Source organism: Tiliqua scincoides, chromosome 1, assembly GCF_035046505.1.
Source record: "Tiliqua scincoides isolate rTilSci1 chromosome 1, rTilSci1.hap2, whole genome shotgun sequence".
In the NCBI taxonomy this organism is placed as follows: Eukaryota; Metazoa; Chordata; class Lepidosauria; order Squamata; family Scincidae; genus Tiliqua; species Tiliqua scincoides.
In genome coordinates, this window is record NC_089821.1 from 179,295,929 (window position 1) to 179,314,387 (window position 18,459).

The 18,459-nt window shown below is 43.0% G+C and overlaps 1 protein-coding gene across 3 annotated transcripts in view; it reads left to right on the forward strand.

The window, feature by feature from the left end:
- MYO6 (myosin VI) overlaps positions 1–18,459 on the forward strand; it is a 126,669-nt gene that overhangs the window by 41,779 nt on the left and 66,431 nt on the right. For all 3 annotated transcript variants that reach the window (XM_066612453.1, XM_066612454.1, XM_066612455.1), the window contains exon 2: positions 10,880–11,014. In XM_066612453.1, the coding sequence (XP_066468550.1) occupies positions 10,898–11,014 (117 nt within the window). In that variant the 5' untranslated portion in view covers positions 10,880–10,897. The remainder of the gene's footprint in view (positions 1–10,879; positions 11,015–18,459) is intronic.

Sequence of the window (18,459 nt, forward strand, 5' to 3'; positions counted from 1 at the left end):
CCTATTGAGGGAGCAGCAGTTTCTTTCTCTGATCACAGGCTCACTCCAAGGCATGTACGTACCTGTACTTTTAAAGTAGACTGGTGGGTGGGATTGCCTGTGCTATTTAAGTTGTTGTTTTTCTATATTTTTGTTACATTTAATTCATGCAAGTAAAGTCCACATAAGATGCAGGTTGATGTATGATTTTCTACAGGATTATAGCCTGTTGGGTTTATAAAAGATTTAATACAATATTTTGGGCAGGAGGTCTGGCTCAGTTGGTAGAGCTGCCGCCTTGTATGCCTGAAGATCTGAGGCTGCCAGTTCGAAACAACCAGAAGTACCCGAGAACTGACGACACACTGATATACTGATGAGCTGACTCTTGGTGGCAGAGAGGAGTTGCCGTCAAGTGGAGCGTGGGAGGTGAAGGGCCAGAGAGAGGCCAGACCAGGAAGGAAGCCAGCTGGAAGGAGGAGTTCTATAAAAGACTAGAACTATTCAATTGTAAAAATCCCTACGGGGGTTTAGAACAGCCTGCCTGCCTTTGTAAACCGCCTTGGATTAAAGCCTGAGGAGAAATCTGACGATCAAAGAAAGGCGGTATATAAATACCTGTATAAATAAATAAATAAATATTTTGTATTATGCCATAGTATACTTTCATTATAATTTTTGAACTGTGAACTACTTATGCTCAGAGGTGGAAAAATGAAGGAAGTGCTTCCGTTCCTTCATGCTGCTCACTTGGAGAATGCCACCTAGTTGATGGCTAGGTGAGCCACTCACCTGGAAGCACTTTGGAAGGCAAATCAGTGGCAGGACTTTTTGTTCCATGCTATTTTATTGAACGTTTGATGTTGGGACTAAAGACCTCAGTTCGGTGTGGTTAAATTATATATGAAGGGGCAACTTTGAATTGAGTGTTTTGAAGGGTGACTAAAAGGGAACTGAAAGTAAGCTGTTCCATGTGTACAATAGAAAACTGTGCTATGCTACTAGTAGTTTAGCTACTAGCTATGTCAGATTTTGTCAAAACTATAGGGTAGATTAGAAAAACTCATGGCACTTGTGACTTGTAGGACTTGTTTCCCTTCTCTGCTGCTAATTCTGTCCACTCCTGCATATAATAAATCTCTGGATTTACTGAATAAGCAGAGTAACTTTGGTTTGTTGTTGAACGTGGCTCCATAAATTGTCACTCAGGCTTAGTATGAAAGCTGTAGAAGAAGGTGAGCATATGAGGATGAATTGGAAGAGCTGCCAACACTTCCTTGCTTGATTAGTTATGTAATGGTCAGAGTTTTTTTAAATCAGAGACAACTAGCATGTCTAGTCAGTTTTGAGTGTCTCTTCATTTTGAACAATTACAATGGACAGGTGGAGCCTATTTATCTGCATTAGTTCTGTCACCTGGCTAGTTTAAGAAAAAACGAGTTGTGCTAAATTCCATAGAGTTAAGCAAATATGCTGCAGCCTAACACTTGGGACTGGAAGGAAACTAGATTGATAAACTAAAGTTATCAGTCCCCTCCCCTCCCCCCTGCTCCCCCCTCCTCTGCTCTGTACTCAGCCCTCCCCATTGCTAGCTGTCCCCACTTCTTTCACAGGTGGAATGCTGAGCTTTTAAGAGTCCAGTCCTATGCGTTTCTACTCAGAATTAAGTCCCATTCTAGTCAATGGGGCTTACTCCCAGGAAAGTGTGGATCAGATTCTAGCCTAAATCTCATGCTTTGGCTTACTCGGAAGACTTGCTTGCAGGGCTGTTTTGTTTCCGTAGGCTGGAGCATGGAGTGCCTGCAGCATCTCAGTCTGAAGGGCAGGGAATTGGGAAACACTCCCTGGGTTTTTTAAAGCAATCCCCTCTGTTGCTACCACACCTGCCCCTGTGTGTGAGTGTGAGAGCGAGTGCTCCACCTTGCTGCATGTGCTCTGGCTACAGAGGTTTTCTCTCCCCCCCCCCATTCCCCTCCTCAGCCTCTCTGCTGCTTCAGGGGCTCCAGGAGTGTTACTGTTCCTTGGCAAGGGGAACCTCTTCCATGGCTTCAGGGCTATTTCCCTACCTGTGCAAGACAGAGTCTTTTTGCAGTGTTATGGGCTGCCTGGAAATGAGATACCAGCGCAGGGCAAAGGAGGCAAAGGTGTGTTCGACTTTCAGTTCCTCCACCCCATTTGCATTGAGACAAATCTATGGATTTGGTTGCACCTGTAATATCTTTTTCAGTTCCAAGATTGTTTTTCACGAATTTGATTTTATGTGAACTGGAAATAGTAAACTTCGTGCCAGTGTTTAAAGCAAAGCAGATATTAAGTGCCCTTGTTGAATAATACAGGTCATACCTTGTTATCCACTAGGGTTCTGTTCTGTAATTCCCAGTTGATTTAAAAAAAATAAATCAGTGAATACCAAATCAATGGAAAAATGGATTTAAAGACCCAGTTCCAGATTTCTTATTCCTCCATTGTCGCCCCAGAATGCATTGGTATAGATGCTATACTGCATTCAGCCACTAGATGAGGTGAATAATGAATTGGAATGAAATTATAATTATTTAACAGTCCGAAGGTGGGAAATTGGATTTTGGTGCTTTTTTTCTTGTTACAAGATATCAAGCACCAAACTCTGGTAACACCCTGAAACAAATCAGTAAATACACTGTGCGTGGAAGAGAAATAGATGTTACAAAATTCTTTCTCTACTCCTAGTTCGAATTTTGTTCAACTTATCCTAGATAGTAGAGTTGGGGCATGTTCTCTAGTGAAGTCTTTTATATACTAATTTGATAGACCAGGGGTGTCAAACATGAGGCCCGCAGGCCGCATGAGGCCCGCAGGCCGCATGTGGCCCACAGAAGCTCTTTATCGCATGATAATTGGGCTCTTCCAGAACTACCCTTTTAGCAATGCTACTTTTGCAGAGGCACCGGGAGGGAGAGATGGAAGGAGAGTTCGGAAGGAACGCTGTGGAGGAAGGGGCAGACCAAGAGAGGTGAAAGAAGGTGTTGGGAGAGCTTAATTATCATATGGGCTGCCTTCTCAGCATTGCCACTTCTACCAAGGTGGCCATCATCTGCTTAATGGTGTCACTTCTAGTGACATGCAGTTAGGGCAGGCAGGGGAGGCAGAGCCTCACCTAACCCAGCAAGTTAAAAAAAAAAAAAAGTAAAAGATCCAACAAGTTGAAAAAACCCATACTTTTTGTCTTTCCAAAGCTCCAACTGCTTTTCAAAGCTTTTCTGCTCCAACTTGGTCTGTTTAAAACAGCACACACACTAACATGGAGGGAACAAGGAGAGCTGCCAATCAGCTTAGTTGCTCTGATGGTATGCAAGAGACAAAACAGATAGGGATGCCTGTGCAATTAAAGCTATTAGGGAGAGTTACCTCTGCCCAGTAATAAAAAGACAGCACTTGTGATATTGGTCTCTGGGGAAGCATTGGGAAGAATTGTCTTCAGCAGGTTAGGCTGGAATCATGGGTGTCTCTCCCCCCCCCCCCCCCAAAAAAAAAAAAAAAAAAAAGCAGGGCAGCTGTCTTCCAATTAAAAATAGCAGGATGTCTGCATCAGTAAGCTCTGGGGATGCAGCAGGAAAAGTTGCTTCTCTTCTGATTTTTTTTTTTAAGCCATGAGAAAAGCAGGGAGCCTGCACAAACTGCTCTGTATTTAGCACCAGGAGAAGCACCTTTTGCTTGCTTCATGGGGCCTGTGCTGATCTCTCCCTAGCTCTGAGTGGGTGAAGAAGATAAGAGGTTTTTTAAAAATTATTTCTGGAGGTTGGGGAAGAGAGTGTTCCAGAGACTGATCTTTATTTCTGAAGGGGGGGGGGAGCTTCGGAGACTGAGCTTAATGAGGGAGGGAGGGAGGGAGCGTAGACAGTGTGTTTTGCCTCCCCGGGCCTGGACATCTCACTGTATGACACTTGCCACTTCCAGTCCCCAGCAGGTGCCATGAATGCTATTTGGCTTGCTATACGTAACAAGTTTCATCCGACAGGCAGTTGGATAGTCAAAACATTAGATCTCCTTTAGAGAGGCAAACTCAGTACACAGTCAAATTCAGTGTTGCCAGCCTAGGTATATTCAACAGCAAGTTGCAACTAATTGCAGCTCCCTGATGATTATACCGGTGTGATGCACGTGTGTAGCATCCATGCTATAATCTCTCTGGGTGTATGCAATATGTGAAGTCTACACCTAAGAACTGTAATGTGTGAACAGGCTCCCAAATCAGTTTTGCCTTGTGTACTAGACCCAAACTAGCAGCATTGCTGGTAGTGTATGTGTTCTTAGGAATCTGTGTATATTGCTGAGAGCGTGGTTAGGTGGGGGCAATATTGGAATGTTAGTTCAAAGTAATGAAGTGCAGAGGTGGCTAAGAAATCCCCTTAGAGTTGTTGATATTGAGGAATGTAAGGCTTTTTGTTTCTAAAGGCATGCCCTTTCCTTCATTAAAATAAAAGGTGCAGTGAATTACAGTGAAAACGCTCAAGTGTATTAAATTATGCATACTTAAGTCATTTTGGCACATTTAATATCTTCTTAGTGCACCAAGGAGTTGTTGACAATAACCATAATTGGTGATAATAAGCTGTGGAACATGTTTGTAAGTGGTTCAAGAAATTCAAGTGTGTTCCTAGGCTCAGTTTTTTGTTTTTTTTAAATAAGCCTCCAAAGGTAAGTTGCCTATTTACCTTCTCAAAAATGGCAGATGAAAACTGGTCATTCACTGTCTTCTTCCTTAGAGCTATTTATGTGCTCCTGGCTGCTATTTAGGGTTCAACACTTTCTACATTGAAAAACACTAGAAATTCATTCAAGACAACTAGACATCTCAACGGATTTTATTTAGTTTCTTTACTGTCACCATAACAATAAAAGGATGTTTCATTTAAATTGCCCCTTAATTTTGTTTTACCTCCCTGTATTAACAAGAAGAATGTTTAAAGCAAATGAAAAGGAATAGCTTTTTCTGTAATACGCGGTTTCCATGTGAAATACATTGCCACAGGATATATTGAAAGAATATGTTAAGTCTTATTCAACTGGATTAAAGAAACTTGACTGGTTCATCCAGGTTTCACATAAGTGGTTGTTTTCAATCCAATTGGCTGTTTAGCACCAAGTGGCTGATCAGAGAGGGGACATGTGACCTCATTTGGGGTGATTCATATGTTCACATATGTGGGATAATCTAAAACTTTGAAAGAGAAGCCGATGGTACCTGTATGAACTTTCATCTAAAATGATCTGTAATTAAATGTGTCCTTGATAGTTATGTTTGTCAGAAGTTAGGAATGACAAGCAAAACTGGATCACTCTGAAATGTGTTTGTCTCTGTGCACCTCCTCTAACTTGCTCCATGCTACCTACTGTTTACTGGCTGCTATCCCAGATTGTCTAATAATCTGATATTATCTGAAAAATATTAAGCAAAACAACACATTAATGGTTAAATAAGCAATGGAGACAGACAACATGGTTCATTTTTTATAGTTGTTGACTCAAGTCTTTATGATAAATGCAATAGGAAGGAAAGAAACTGCCTGTCTTGTGTATGAACAGAGACGTCTCTTGAGTAAACATAAGAGTGTAAGATCTGAAGATTCTGTTTTATGAAACTGGGATTTAAGCAGTAGCCACTTCCTCAGAAAACGGACATTTATTGTAGACCTGGTGGTAAGAGTGTACATGTTAATTTCAGGGTGTTGCTTGTGTAGCATACTTAAATTTCTAGAGAAAGGGCTTTGTGCTCTGTGGTTCAGTGTTCTTTTGGTTTTTGTGGTTGTGTGAAATGAATGCTGTTCACAGTAAATGAGGCTTGTGAAAGTAAAGGTCTCCTTAAGGCCAAGAACTACACTGGGCTCTGTTTCAGAGCAATAGCTCTGGGCTGCAGAAACTTTTGCAAAACATTGGAGCCAGTGACATTTGCTGAGAACCTGATAGAAGGGCTCAGTTTTTTAATGCACTTCTGCTTACTAGGCTCCTGGTGTTTTGATACCAACTGGAGCCCAAGGTAAAGCTGGATTAAAAATATTAAGGTTTGTATGAATAATGTCTTAAACATGAGTGGCTCATATCTGATATGTACAGTTCTAAACAAAGGGATAAATATGGCCACCAGCCAAATTTGAGTGAATACAGATGTTGTTCAAAAGGATTTGCTTTATGTTGCTGAGCTCTCATGACCAGGATAATCGGGTGTTGAGAACTTCTTGGAATGTACTGAAGGGCTTCCAAGTAAACATAAACCAAACTTGGATTCACACTGTAGTAACATGAACTTCTATTTTGTGATCAAGTGTTCATATTTAATATTTTGGTTTCTGCAAAATTCAATTTTACTAACAAAAAATAAATTATTTACCCTTTATGATTAAGTAGTTTTCTATGCTGTAAAAGGTTATGCAGACTTTTCAGAATTTTTGAACTCTGAACAAAGTTTTGAGTATCTGTTTTGCTTTCTCCATGGGGGAAAATCATGCTAAATGAGGTTTAATAAAATTTAGAGCTACTTAGAATTTGGAGTCCTTCTACAGACTATGTTGGAGTGTGGTGGTGTAAATCTAGACTGTAGCAATTCATCCTGCATGTGGAGGTGTCTTTTTTAAAATGCTCTCCCACGTTAAAAAAAAACAAAAAACAACTCCCTGCATTTAGTAATATAGAGAAAGCTATAATAATACAGAGAAAAAGCAAGGAGAAATTATTTATTTAATTTTCATTCCACTTTTCTCCCAGCGGGGCCGCAAATTAGCTTACATAAAACCATGAGAGATGACCCATCTGCAGTATTAAGTGGTTCAGTTTAGAATTCTGCCACCTCACTCTGTGTAATGTGTAATTGGCTTGTGAATTCTAAATTTGTAAGTTTAGAATGAAACAACCAGAAGCCCACAATAGATACAGAACAGTGTGTGGAGTTGGAAGAAGGCTCCTGGCCACACTTTATGACTCCCTGGGCAGACTTGCCACCCTTTTGTGATGACTGGGATGGTAATTTTATTTAATTCAGAGGATTTGTTAGCTATCCTGCTCCTAGAGTGATGTATAGTGAAAGGTAAAATGAGAACAATGCAATACCTAGGGTATTTGAAATTTGCAAAATGTGGTTTACCAGCTGCCACACAGCTTTGTCAAGATCACACGAGATGGCTTAATGTTGTTGAGGACGCCGCTATGTTGTTTCAATGGGAACTTGTTTTATAACATGGCTGTTGACAGTACGCGAAGAGAGAGAGAGAGAAAGGGAGGCAGTCAGTTTTTCACTTGATCCACATCAATCACAATGTATGTAAATAATTTCTGGAACTCTCTCCCTCCCCTCCCAGCGGATGGCTGATTCTCCTGAATTAAGTGTTCATCCATTTTAAAATCAGCCCAACTGTGCCGGTTACTACGGCTTTTGTGTCATTCAAAACTTACAGCACAAACAGTTTGCATGTTTAGAACATATTCCACCACAGTTATAAGATATCGACCATAAGAGCTCCGTAGTTGCTTTGAGTAGTTTTAAAGTTTTGTTTTACTCTCTACGTATCTGCAGCAGTGCATCAGTGTTACAGCTAGATGCAACAAGATGAGCTACATTAGGCTAGGAGGGCTTCTGTTCTCTCTTTTTAAAAAGTTACATCAAGAAAGCAGATTTTCACTCCTCCTTTTAAGGAGAGACATCCATGGCTTAAAACCATGGAATGATAGGTTCAGCCATTTCCTGTGTAAATACTTAGAGTCACTGAGGGATTGGTAACAGGCATCCTTTGCTCTCAGCAGTGGAAGGTAGGAGGAAATAGTCCTGTATTTCCTTGTATAGGAAAATCACCATACAACCTGGCAATCGACAAAACCCAAGTGAGGAAGCTGCTTCAAGCTGGCGATGTCAGCACGGATAATGTATGTCAACACTTATGATAAGCAGATTTGCATGAAGGCATTCGTATTGCATGCAAACTGACCACATGAATTGGGGATTTCACATGCAGTCTGGGAAGACGTGTTGTCTCATATTGATGCTAGAGTATTTGCAGAAGTAGGGATTTTAATTGGTTAAAATATATTCTCTTTGCTTGGGAACTAGAGCTATTGCCCAGGTTTGGGGACCACAGCTCATTGGTAGGGCATGTGCTTTCTATGCAAAAGGTCCTGGGTTCTGAACCCAGGACCTTTTGCATAGAAAGCACATGCCCTACCAATGAGCTGTGGTCCCCAAACCTGGGCAATAGCTCTAGTCAATGTCTTACCATTGTAGTGTGGTAGAGCAGAAATCAGGAAGTCTCCAGGGCTTAAAACAGCTCAGTTTGAGTTTGTGCTGAGGCAAGGACTGCCTCCTGTTGCCCTGGAGCCAAAAGAATGCAAAACAGAAGTGATTAACCATTTCAAAAGTAATTAATCATTAGGAAATGGAGCCGTTTCCTAATTGCCTTTCTGGCAAGCTACAATTGTAAGAGTGGGGTTTTTAAAGTAGTGTATAGAGATTTGTTTTAACATTTTTTAAATTGATTTTATTTAAGGTGATTTTTGGCATCCGCAGAAGAATGGAACACCTGCAGATGCCGAGACACGACCTGTAAACTGAGAATTCCTAGATGTGAATGTTTATTGCAGCCTCCTCAAATTTAAAGTATTGAGTAGAGGTGTGATTTTTTGCGGGAAGTAATAACGAAATAAAAACACATAACATTTTCTAAGGTTACTGAATTAATGTTAAGCTGTGTAATCTTGATTCAGAATGACTATTATATGATGCAGTGCAGTATGTTGTGAATCCATACTTAAATAAAAAGTTCAGTCTTATGTCCTTTCCTCTTCGGAACTGTTTAGTTCAATACTCAAGACATACTGGTATTGCTACTGCATCCTGCAGTTGGGAATATTGAACCAGGATTGATCCTAGGTTTGGATGTACAGTAACAGGTAAAATAGCAGGAAATATTGAATTCAGTTGAACATGTGGGGGGAGAAGAAAAGGGGAAGAAGGATTAACCAGCTCCTTCCTTGTAGAACAAACCAACCAACAGACTCACGTGGTCATTGGCAGGCTTGTCCTACGCACTGTAGTGACTATAGGTTCAATCACACTATTCATCAGAAAACTGAGGGCAATTTGCCTACTTTCTCTGTACTTGGTTTCCCAAAAGCATCTGGTTAGCCAAAGTGGGAAATAGGATGCTGGACTCTGGAACTTTGGCTTCATCCAGTAAGGGACTTTTTATATACTGAAAAAGGTTGTATTTGAACCACCAGGACATGCTGTGACATTCTGAGAACTGTTTTAGAGACATGGACTTCGTGGCCATGTGCACTCTTGATTAAGTCCCTGGAGGGAACTGAGAATGTTCTGGGGATTTTGAGAATGCTAGTCAACAACAACTGAAAATAACAAGATGTTCCCAAGACTTGGAGCATTAACAATGTTATGAAAGTAATATGCTGCCGAAATCAAGATAATTGACTCTTTTTAGTGGAAGAGCTGTCCACAAACTGCTGAAAAAGGGATATCCAGCTCTGTCATGAGACTTTCAGTTCCGAGCTTCAGCACCTCTGCTGCTGCTGGGGCTCTCAGACCATATACTGGGGCACACAATGTGATCTAATCATGACTGCTGACATGAGCAGTAGCCAGAACTGGACTCAGAGTGGAGGCCATAAGCCACAGAGATGCTTGTGAACTAGGAGTCCCTCAAGTTGAGAATCTCTGGGCTGGAACTTCCAAGGAGAGCACACCCTCAGCCAGATTCCACCTGTTGCCCAGCTCCTTCCCTGCCATGTATCTCATGTACTGCAGCATTGACAGCACACCACATGGGAGTTGACACATAGACAATGGACTTCTAGACTCTAGACCAGAGAACTGCCACTGTTTGAAACACTGCACTTTGCAGGAGTCGATGAAGTCTGTGAGGAATAGTCTTGCCCAAGAGGGATCCAAGTCCTCAGTTGAGCTCCAGATATTGTTGAAATGGGTAGCTAAACCATAGCTCTCTATCGTCCTGCAACTTTTGGATTACCAATTGCTTTGATGTATTGCCTGACTTGAATTTCAACCCTACAGCAGTATCTCCATGCTTTGTGTGCTCCTTCTGGTTAGGCCTGGACAATAATCATTATGCAAGCACTGAGAACTGGAAACTATCTGTTAACAACAACAGCAGGGGTGTACTGGAGTCACTGCGCCCAAGTTGCCAATCTCCTGACTTGTTTCAACTCGTGAGTCATAATGGGCGGCTGTTGCAGCTCGACCTGAGCTGTTTAGTTATTTTGACTCGAGTTACCAGTCGTTATAAGAAACGAGTCACAGCATGAGTCAGGTGACATGTAAGCAAGCATGAACACACACGAAACTGACTTGCAAGCACACATAAAGGGTAAGTTGTCACTTGAGTCAATTTGGGTCATGACTTAGTTCTTAGTCACTGGCCTGAGTCACGTCTGAGTCTAGGACATCCATGACTCAAGTTGACATGAGTCGTGAAAAATCAGCATTTTCACTGCTCAAGTTGTCATGATTAGTATACTACTCCTAGTCCTAGGAATTGTTAATCTAGAATTTTGCTCTCTCTCAAGTGTGTAGGTGGCTGTTTAAAAGATTATAGTCCTGTCTCTCTCCTGACAGAACCAAAATGCCTCACAACAGATGTTAAAAACATAGAAATCTTAGAAAATGAATTTTCACAAAATCCATTCTCCAACTCAGGGTGGTCCTTTCCCAACAGGATCTTCCTGAGACTTGTCTGGAGAAAGAAGCACCAACAGTCCTTGGGATATCTCCAGCATGGTTTTCCTGATCCAAGCATAACTACATAAATTTAAAATAAACAAGTATCTACAATAATGTTGTACAGAGTCATAATTTTGGGGTTTTTGCACATGAGATTTATCTGTGTGTGTTTTTCCCTTTTAGGAAATATAACTCCTCAAAATGGAGGACGGAAAGCCTGTTTGGGCTCCACACCCAACTGATGGATTTCAAATGGGAACGATTGTGGATATTGGTCCTGACACCTTAACTATTGAACCCTTGAATCAAAAAGGCAAGGTAGGTTTCTCTGAAGCATGACAAAACCTTTTAAGAAATAGTTTTAGTCAAGGGAAGAACTTAACCATAGGCATGTTTTGGCCAGTATTTTTAATACCAGACTAGATCCATATGGTGATGGATGTACTTTCGGATGGAGTGAAGGATATTCTTTAATCTTTGGGGGGGAGGGAAGAGTTAGTCTGAGTGTCCTCTCTGTGTATGCTGATAAATGTAGGTGCTTACTGAACAGGTGATAAACTTACTGAACAGGACTGTGTTTTCATTTTATTCATGTCTTTGTTATGGCTGTCCTTTAATCATGTCCCAAATGCAGTTACTAGAAAAGACAGTGGATTTATTTGCAGAATTTCAAGATTTTATTCATTGGCACAGATATATAATGATGGTGGTCCAGATTACCTGTTCATTAAAATTACTAAGGTGTGGCTGTCATGGATAACGAATGCATAGCATATTTTTAATATTATTTAGTGTGCTTGGTGTAAAAGTATTAGTGCAACATTCATGTGCAACTAAACTAGTTATAGAAGCCACAACTGTTGATGAGAAATCATAAATTGTAGACAATTGTGTTTAAAGCAAATGGATGGCTCATTCTACAGAAGCTATTTTCAATCTAGCATGTTAAAGCACCATCAAGCATGATTAAAAGTATGTGTGGGATTGTGAATAGTGGCTGAGAGGCCCATTAAAAACATTTCATAGCAGTGGTTCCACAAGATTGCATAAATTTCTGTTCAGTCCTTCAGTTGGCTGCCAGCAACAGAAAGGCAAAAGAATTACACATTTGTTATGGCTGTCACTTAATTGGATGTGATAACTCAATCTTGAAAAAGATGACTAGTTTAACAAGCCTTCAGATTGTCAGAGTATATTTAAAGTAGTCCATAATAGTGACTTGATTAATGATTTGGTATTCTCTGGCAAAGCTCAACCATTTCCAAGATTTCATAACAAGTGGCTTGTTTTCATTTTGTTTTTGCACTGAATCCTTTTGGGACCTTGAGATTTTACTTCTGAGAAGGTTTAATGCCAAACTAGATTCTATTGGAAATGTGTTCATTGTAGTGTACTTTCTCCCATTAAATTTGGCACAGCACTTTCATGTTGTGGCATTGCAACTATATTTCCCTGCCCCCCAATAATTATTTGCTGCCAGCCCGGGGGGGGGGCATTGAGAGTGGTAGCAAAATGCAGATAGTTGTGATTTTGTAGTAGCTTGGAGAGGAAGAAATAGAACTATCTATGTGGCACCTGTTTTCATCTGCAGTTTTGCATTTAGAGTGGTGTCTGTAGAGTGGTGGCTATAGCTTAAGGTTAAACTACACTGTTGCATTGTAGGTTTAGGGCGCAATCCTAATCAACTTTTCAGCACCAAGGGAAGGGCAGTGCAACTTTGAGGTTAGGGGACAAACATTGCCTTACCTTGAGGAAGCCTCAGTGACTGCCCCCCAACTGCAGGATGCAGCACATGCCCCACTGGCACTGTTATGCCAGTGCTGGAAAGTTGGTTAGGATTGCACCCTTAGTAGGAGAAATTGCAGTAAATCAGGTTAGCATTTTGGAAGTCAGTTTTAGGTTTGGGATTTCATGGGGTGACACAGAGCGTGCTGCCCGGCATAGGAAGGGGAAAGTAATCTTTGCATACAGGTTAACAATAAATTTGATGTTTTTTAAAAGTTCAGTAAACTTGTGTTACCATTTGCTTCTTGAAATAAAGTAAATGTGCATGAAAGGGCCTAAAGTTAACAAATTAAAGTAAATAATGTGTAAGTTTCTCATCTTGATGACTGGAGGAAATTCCTAGTTGTAGGTCAAGAGGTGATACAACAGGCTTCCCTCTTCTGAGGAAGTAAGGTATACCTCTAAGGAAGAAGTCTGAAAAGGAAGTTGGTGGGCTTTGCTGAGGAAACCATGAAATATTGAATCCAATTGTCCTTTTCAGTCCTTTTTGTGAGAAGGGAAACTTCTCACAAGTTTTTTCAGGTTACATGTGTTAGTTCCTTTCTCAATAAAAGGATGCTTGCGTCATGTTGTCATTTGACAACTCCTTAGACCAGGCATACAGAAAGCAATAAGAATATGATAGGGAAGATGGGATGCTGTATCTTTGGTCCCTCTGAAAATGTATCAAATTTCCTGATTAGTGTTCTCAGTATTCCCAGGTGTAGTCTTTAAAACAAAAACACAGCCTTTTGGCATTCTCCCAGTGCAGTCGTATCTATTTAAGTGGTTTAAATTTATAACCTGGTGTAGGAAATAATAGCAGAATGAAACCAATTGCTTTGCTCTGCCCTCCACTTAAATCAATTGTAACCACAACTTAACCCATGAAGATTTACAGAAAGAATATCCCAGCTTTCAAAATTTGGCTTACTGAAAGTTTTTCTTTTGTCACGACTTGATATTGACTCTTTCCATTGTCTTTTCTGTTATGAAAGCAAGTATATAAATAAATATATGGTTGTAAATGTTTTATTTCATATGTGGCTATGAGCTATGAATTGGTAAGTCAGTAGTTCAGATTTAGCCTTTGCTGTGAACTCTCTGCCATAGGCAAGCCACATGGACAAAGGTGCCCCCCCCCAGCAATATGGCAGGAATAATAGCCATCTACCTTTCCATGATTATGATAGTCAGAAGTAGTGCACAAATGAAGTCTCTTGGGATTATTGTCTCAGTTTACTGTCTGTCTAGCCAGCACACTTGTCCAGGCCAGGCACTCCTGTTCTTGACAACCTGTGTGGCATCTCTGCTGGGTTGGGCCATGGCAGCTGCAGTTTGTAAGCAGATGTGCCAGTGTCAGTCCTGGTTCCCTTGGTAATGAGGATGCTGGCTTGCTATAGTAAAGCCCTTGATTAGCCATTTTCAACCACTGTGCTGTGGCACACTGGTGTGCCGCGGATTGTCTGCAGGTGTGCTGTGAGAGTTTGGGGGAAGATCATTTGTTAGTAGGGCTTCTGGGGGATGCGAGCCCCTGCTGTCAGTGCAGTGCAGACAATTGCCAATTGTCAAAAAACTGATGGTATGCCTTGACAGTTTTAGTGTATGTCAGTGTGCTGTGAGATGGAAAAGGTTGACAATCACTGCCCTAGATGCCTTGTGGGAGAAAGGCAACCTCTTGTGCAGATGTGTGAGTTGTCACTCTCTTTAAAAAGAGATGAACCACTGAAGGAAAAGGGCAGTTGACTTTGTGCCCTATTGTGGAAGTTGAGGAGCTGACTGGAAGGTGAAAGATGCAGGTGCTTGCTTAACCCACTCTCTTCTTCCTCTGTTCTGAGGCCATTGAGTGAGGAAGTGCAGCTGGAGCCCAGAAAGCACCCCTACAGGCTAAAGGGCAGTTATAACATGTTGTTATATAGGTTTAATTAAATTCAAATTAATTAAATATTTTCCAACTTGAGAATAAACTGTTATAACATGGTAGTGTTAACCTTAATTAGGATAAGACTTTCATTTGTTTATTGGAAACAGTTCTTTGGAAGATGGCTGTATTGAAGCAAGGTTGCCATTTTGTTCTGCTGAAACAAAAGGGTAGAGTTGTGTTCAAGTTCCATAAACTTAATTCTAATGTTCTGGCCCAGATCAACTTTGCTATATCAACTCTGTATTTGGGAAAAGTGTGTAGCTTGTATAAATGGTTCCAAGGTATGACGGACCAACCCATTTGAACCTGCATTATTTTTTCTGAGTTCCTTTGTTTTTAAAAACCTATACTGTGATGTTTGACAGCTGAAAACATACAGTATGTAAAGCAAATACTTGTATATATCTAACCTATACAGTGTGTGTAAATGTGGGAGAAAATATCTTAAGGGAGTTGGCCTGGCTATCATCCAGTAGCTTAGCAGGAATGACTTGGCCCCGTAAGTCTGGATTTGTTTGTTTTTGAATAAAACTGATCCTCTTTAAGGATTTTAATTTCAAGCATATGGTTGCACTATGTAAATGTCTGCCTAGTATAATACAGTATGTGTATTGGCAACCTTCAGTCTCGAAAGACTATGGTATCGCGCTCTGAAAGGTGGTTCTGACACAGCGTCTAGTGTGGCTGAAAAGGCCAATCCGGGAGTGACAATCCCTTCCACACCGGGAGCAAGTGCAGTCTGTCCCTGGTCTGTCTCCCTGGCTATGGGCCTTCCTTCTTTGCCTCTTAGCCTCAGACTGTTGGCAAAGTGTCTCTTCAAACTGGGAAAGGCCATGCTGCACAGCCTGCCTCCAAGCGGGCCGCTCAGAGGCCAGGGTTTCCCACTTGTTGAGGTCCATCCCTAAGGCCTTCAGATCCCTCTTGCAGATGTCCTTGTATCGCAGCTGTGGTCTACCTGTAGGGCGCTTTCCTTGCACGAGTTCTCCATAGAGGAGATCCTTTGGGATCCGGCCATCATCCATTCTCACGACATGACCGAGCCAACGCAGGCATCTCTGTTTCAGCAGTGAATACATGCTAGGGATTCTAGCACGTTCCAGGACTGTGTTGTTTGGAACTTTGTCCTGCCAGGTGATGCCGAGGATGCGTCGGAGGCAGCGCATGTGGAAAGCGCTCAGTTTCCTCTCCTGTTGTGAGAGGAGAGTCCATGACTCGCTGCAGTACAGAAGTGTACTCAGGATGCAAGCTCTGTAGACCTGGATCTTGGTATGTTCCATCAGCTTCTTGTTGGACCAGACTCTCTTTGTGAGTCTGGAAAACGTGGTAGCTGCTTTACCGATGCGCTTGTTTAGCTCGGTATCGAGAGAAAGAGTGTCGGAGATCGTTGAGCCAAGGTACACAAAGTCATGGACAATAATACAGTACTTGCTTCCATAAAAGACACTGGATTAAAACCCACTAGCTACATTTTCAGGGCTCTAAAATGCTTGCAGAACTCAATGGGCTCTTTTCTCTTTGACTAGTTCAGGGGTCGGCAACCTGCGGCTCCAGAGCCGCATGTGGCTCTTTCAGCTGTCTGCTTCGGCTCCTCCAGGTGAAAGTGGCAAAGAGTGTGACAGGAGGCACCTGTGTTGCGAGTGCAGGCTGCTTCCCTCCGCCCCCTGAGCTCACTGCCCTCCTCTCCCTTCACCCCACCTGCCCCGCATTGGTTTCCCTTTTCAATTTTGCCCACTCTGCAGGCTTAAGGTCCCTGTTTTTCCCTTCCCCAACTCTCCAGGAGGCTCAGCCAATCAGCATCCAGCAAGCTCCTGGCTTTTTCTGTTGGAATGGCTCAGGGCCCTTCACTGGCTGACCACCAGCCAATCCTGAGCCGCCTTCCTCCTCAGCCATTGCGAGCCCTTGCAGCCCGCCTTTCCCTGAGCAGGTCCCCACTCAGTGCAAGGAGAGGCTTTTCCTCCACAGCAGAGGAGACATCCTGTGTGTCTACTCAGTAGTAAGCCCCATTACAGTGGATGAAGCTTGCTCCTAGGAAAGGGTGCCTGGGATTGCAGCCGTGGAGCCTGCTCCTATGCGTGTCTACTCAGTTGTAAGCCCCATTACATCGGATGAAGCTTACTCCCAGGAAAGGGTGCCTGGGATGGCAGCCTTGGCACCTGCTCCTACGCGTGTCTACTCAGTTGTAAGCCCCATTACAGAGGATGAAGCTTACTCCCAGGAAAGGGTGCCTGGGATGGCTGCCTTGAAGCCTGCTCAAGGCCAAGCGCAAGGACAGGTGAGTGGGAGCCCACACAGGCCTGTTCCAGAATAAGCCCCAATGTAGTCCCTGGGCTACTCCCAGGAAGGTGTGGAGGGCTGTATCCTCAGCCTCCTCCTGTGCAGGTCTACTCACAAGTAAGCCCCGCTGTAGTCAGTGGGACTTCCTCCCAGGAAGGTGTGGAGGGCTGCAGCCTCAGCCTCCTCCTATGCAGGTCTACTCACAAGTAGTCAGTGAGGCTTCCTCCCAGGAAAGTGTGAAGAGGACTGCAGCCTGAGAGCTCCAACCAACTTGTCTGCTCAGAAGTCCCATTGTAGCCAATGGGGCTTACTCCCAGGATAGTGTGGAGAGGATTGCAGCCTGAGTGAGGGCGGGTGGGTGGGCAGGCAGGGCAGAAGCTGGTCTGTGGTTGCCCCCCCCCCCCAAGCTCTGGCTTCTTCTCTTCCCCACCTCTGGAGTCTGTGTCCTTTTTTCCTTCCAGCAGGGTGCCTCTGGAAGGTGGGGGGAGTTCTTTAGTATCCATGTAAGATAAGCAGATGTCATAACCTCCATATGTATTGGAATCCTGGAAGATCTGGTGAGGAGGTAGATGTGGTGTCAGCAGTGGCCCCTTTAAGGGTAAGGCCTGGGCATCCAGCAGAGTGTGCTGCACAGCTGCAGCCACTTGAAGGCAATAGGGCCCTCAGGGATATAAAAGGCACCTGAGGAAGGGGGTGTGGGTTGTAGAAGGAGTGCAGGTTGGAGGTAGGAAAGGAGAGGACACTGGCTTGGCTTATTGACTTTGCCTTGGATACTCTGACTGGTTTGACTGACTTACTTTGGAATCTGATCTTGGACTGTGACTTGGCTTATTGACTTTGGACTCTGCCCTGGATGCTCTGACTGACTTTGTGACTAATGGACTGCTGGAGACACTGGAGTTTGGTGTGTGGCTGCTGTGCCCAAGACCTGCTGAGGACCCAGGGTCTGCTGTAGTGGTGGGAGGCTGCTGGCAGGAGAGAGGACCTCTGCAGGTTGAACAGGCGAGCTACCCTGGAGGTGGGGTCCAGCAGGACTGCAGGGCAGAACCAGGGTCATTTGTTGGGGGAAAGAAGGGGAGCTAATTTGCTTAAAGTGGGCCTAATTCTCCAGGCAGAGAATGGCCTTGGAATCAGGCAAAACACCATAGAGGACCAGGCGTCTGAAAACACAGGACAAGAATGTATGACAAAACTAACTAAAAGCTACAAGAGGGGGCTACATTATAAAAATGGGACCTATAAGAGCATAAAGGTGAAAGAAAAACTATATATGCAGTATTATCTTCATTTTAGATGTCAAAAGGGTTTTGTGGCTCCTGAGGTTCCCCCCCCCCCCCGGGAAAATGGGTCCAAATGGCTCTTTGAGTGTTTAAGGTTGCCGACCCCTGGACTAGTTGAATGCTTGTTATATACGTGAAGTAATTGTCAGGTAGAGTATTCTCTCTTCCTTATAGAAAAGAATAGGAAATGCCTCTCAATGCAGGCCTTCCGATCCAGGGGCCTAGAAATTTCAACTTAAGAGCCAGCCACTAATGATGGTTGCCACTGGTCCTTTCCCCTTGTAAGTACTCATAAGTACTCAGGTAGCAGCAGTGAAACACTTCCCCTCTCTTCAAAACCAAGTGCAAAGTGAGATGAGACCTAACCCTTTGCTCGCCCAAGTACTCCACATTTCTCAAAGGATGTGTGGGAATGGCTGGGTCTATACTGTGCCCAAGTGAGGCGTGTCCTGTTCCGAGTTCTCTGTGATGTTCAGAGCATTCAAGTGTGTGTGTGACTTTGTATTGCCTTTGTATTGACC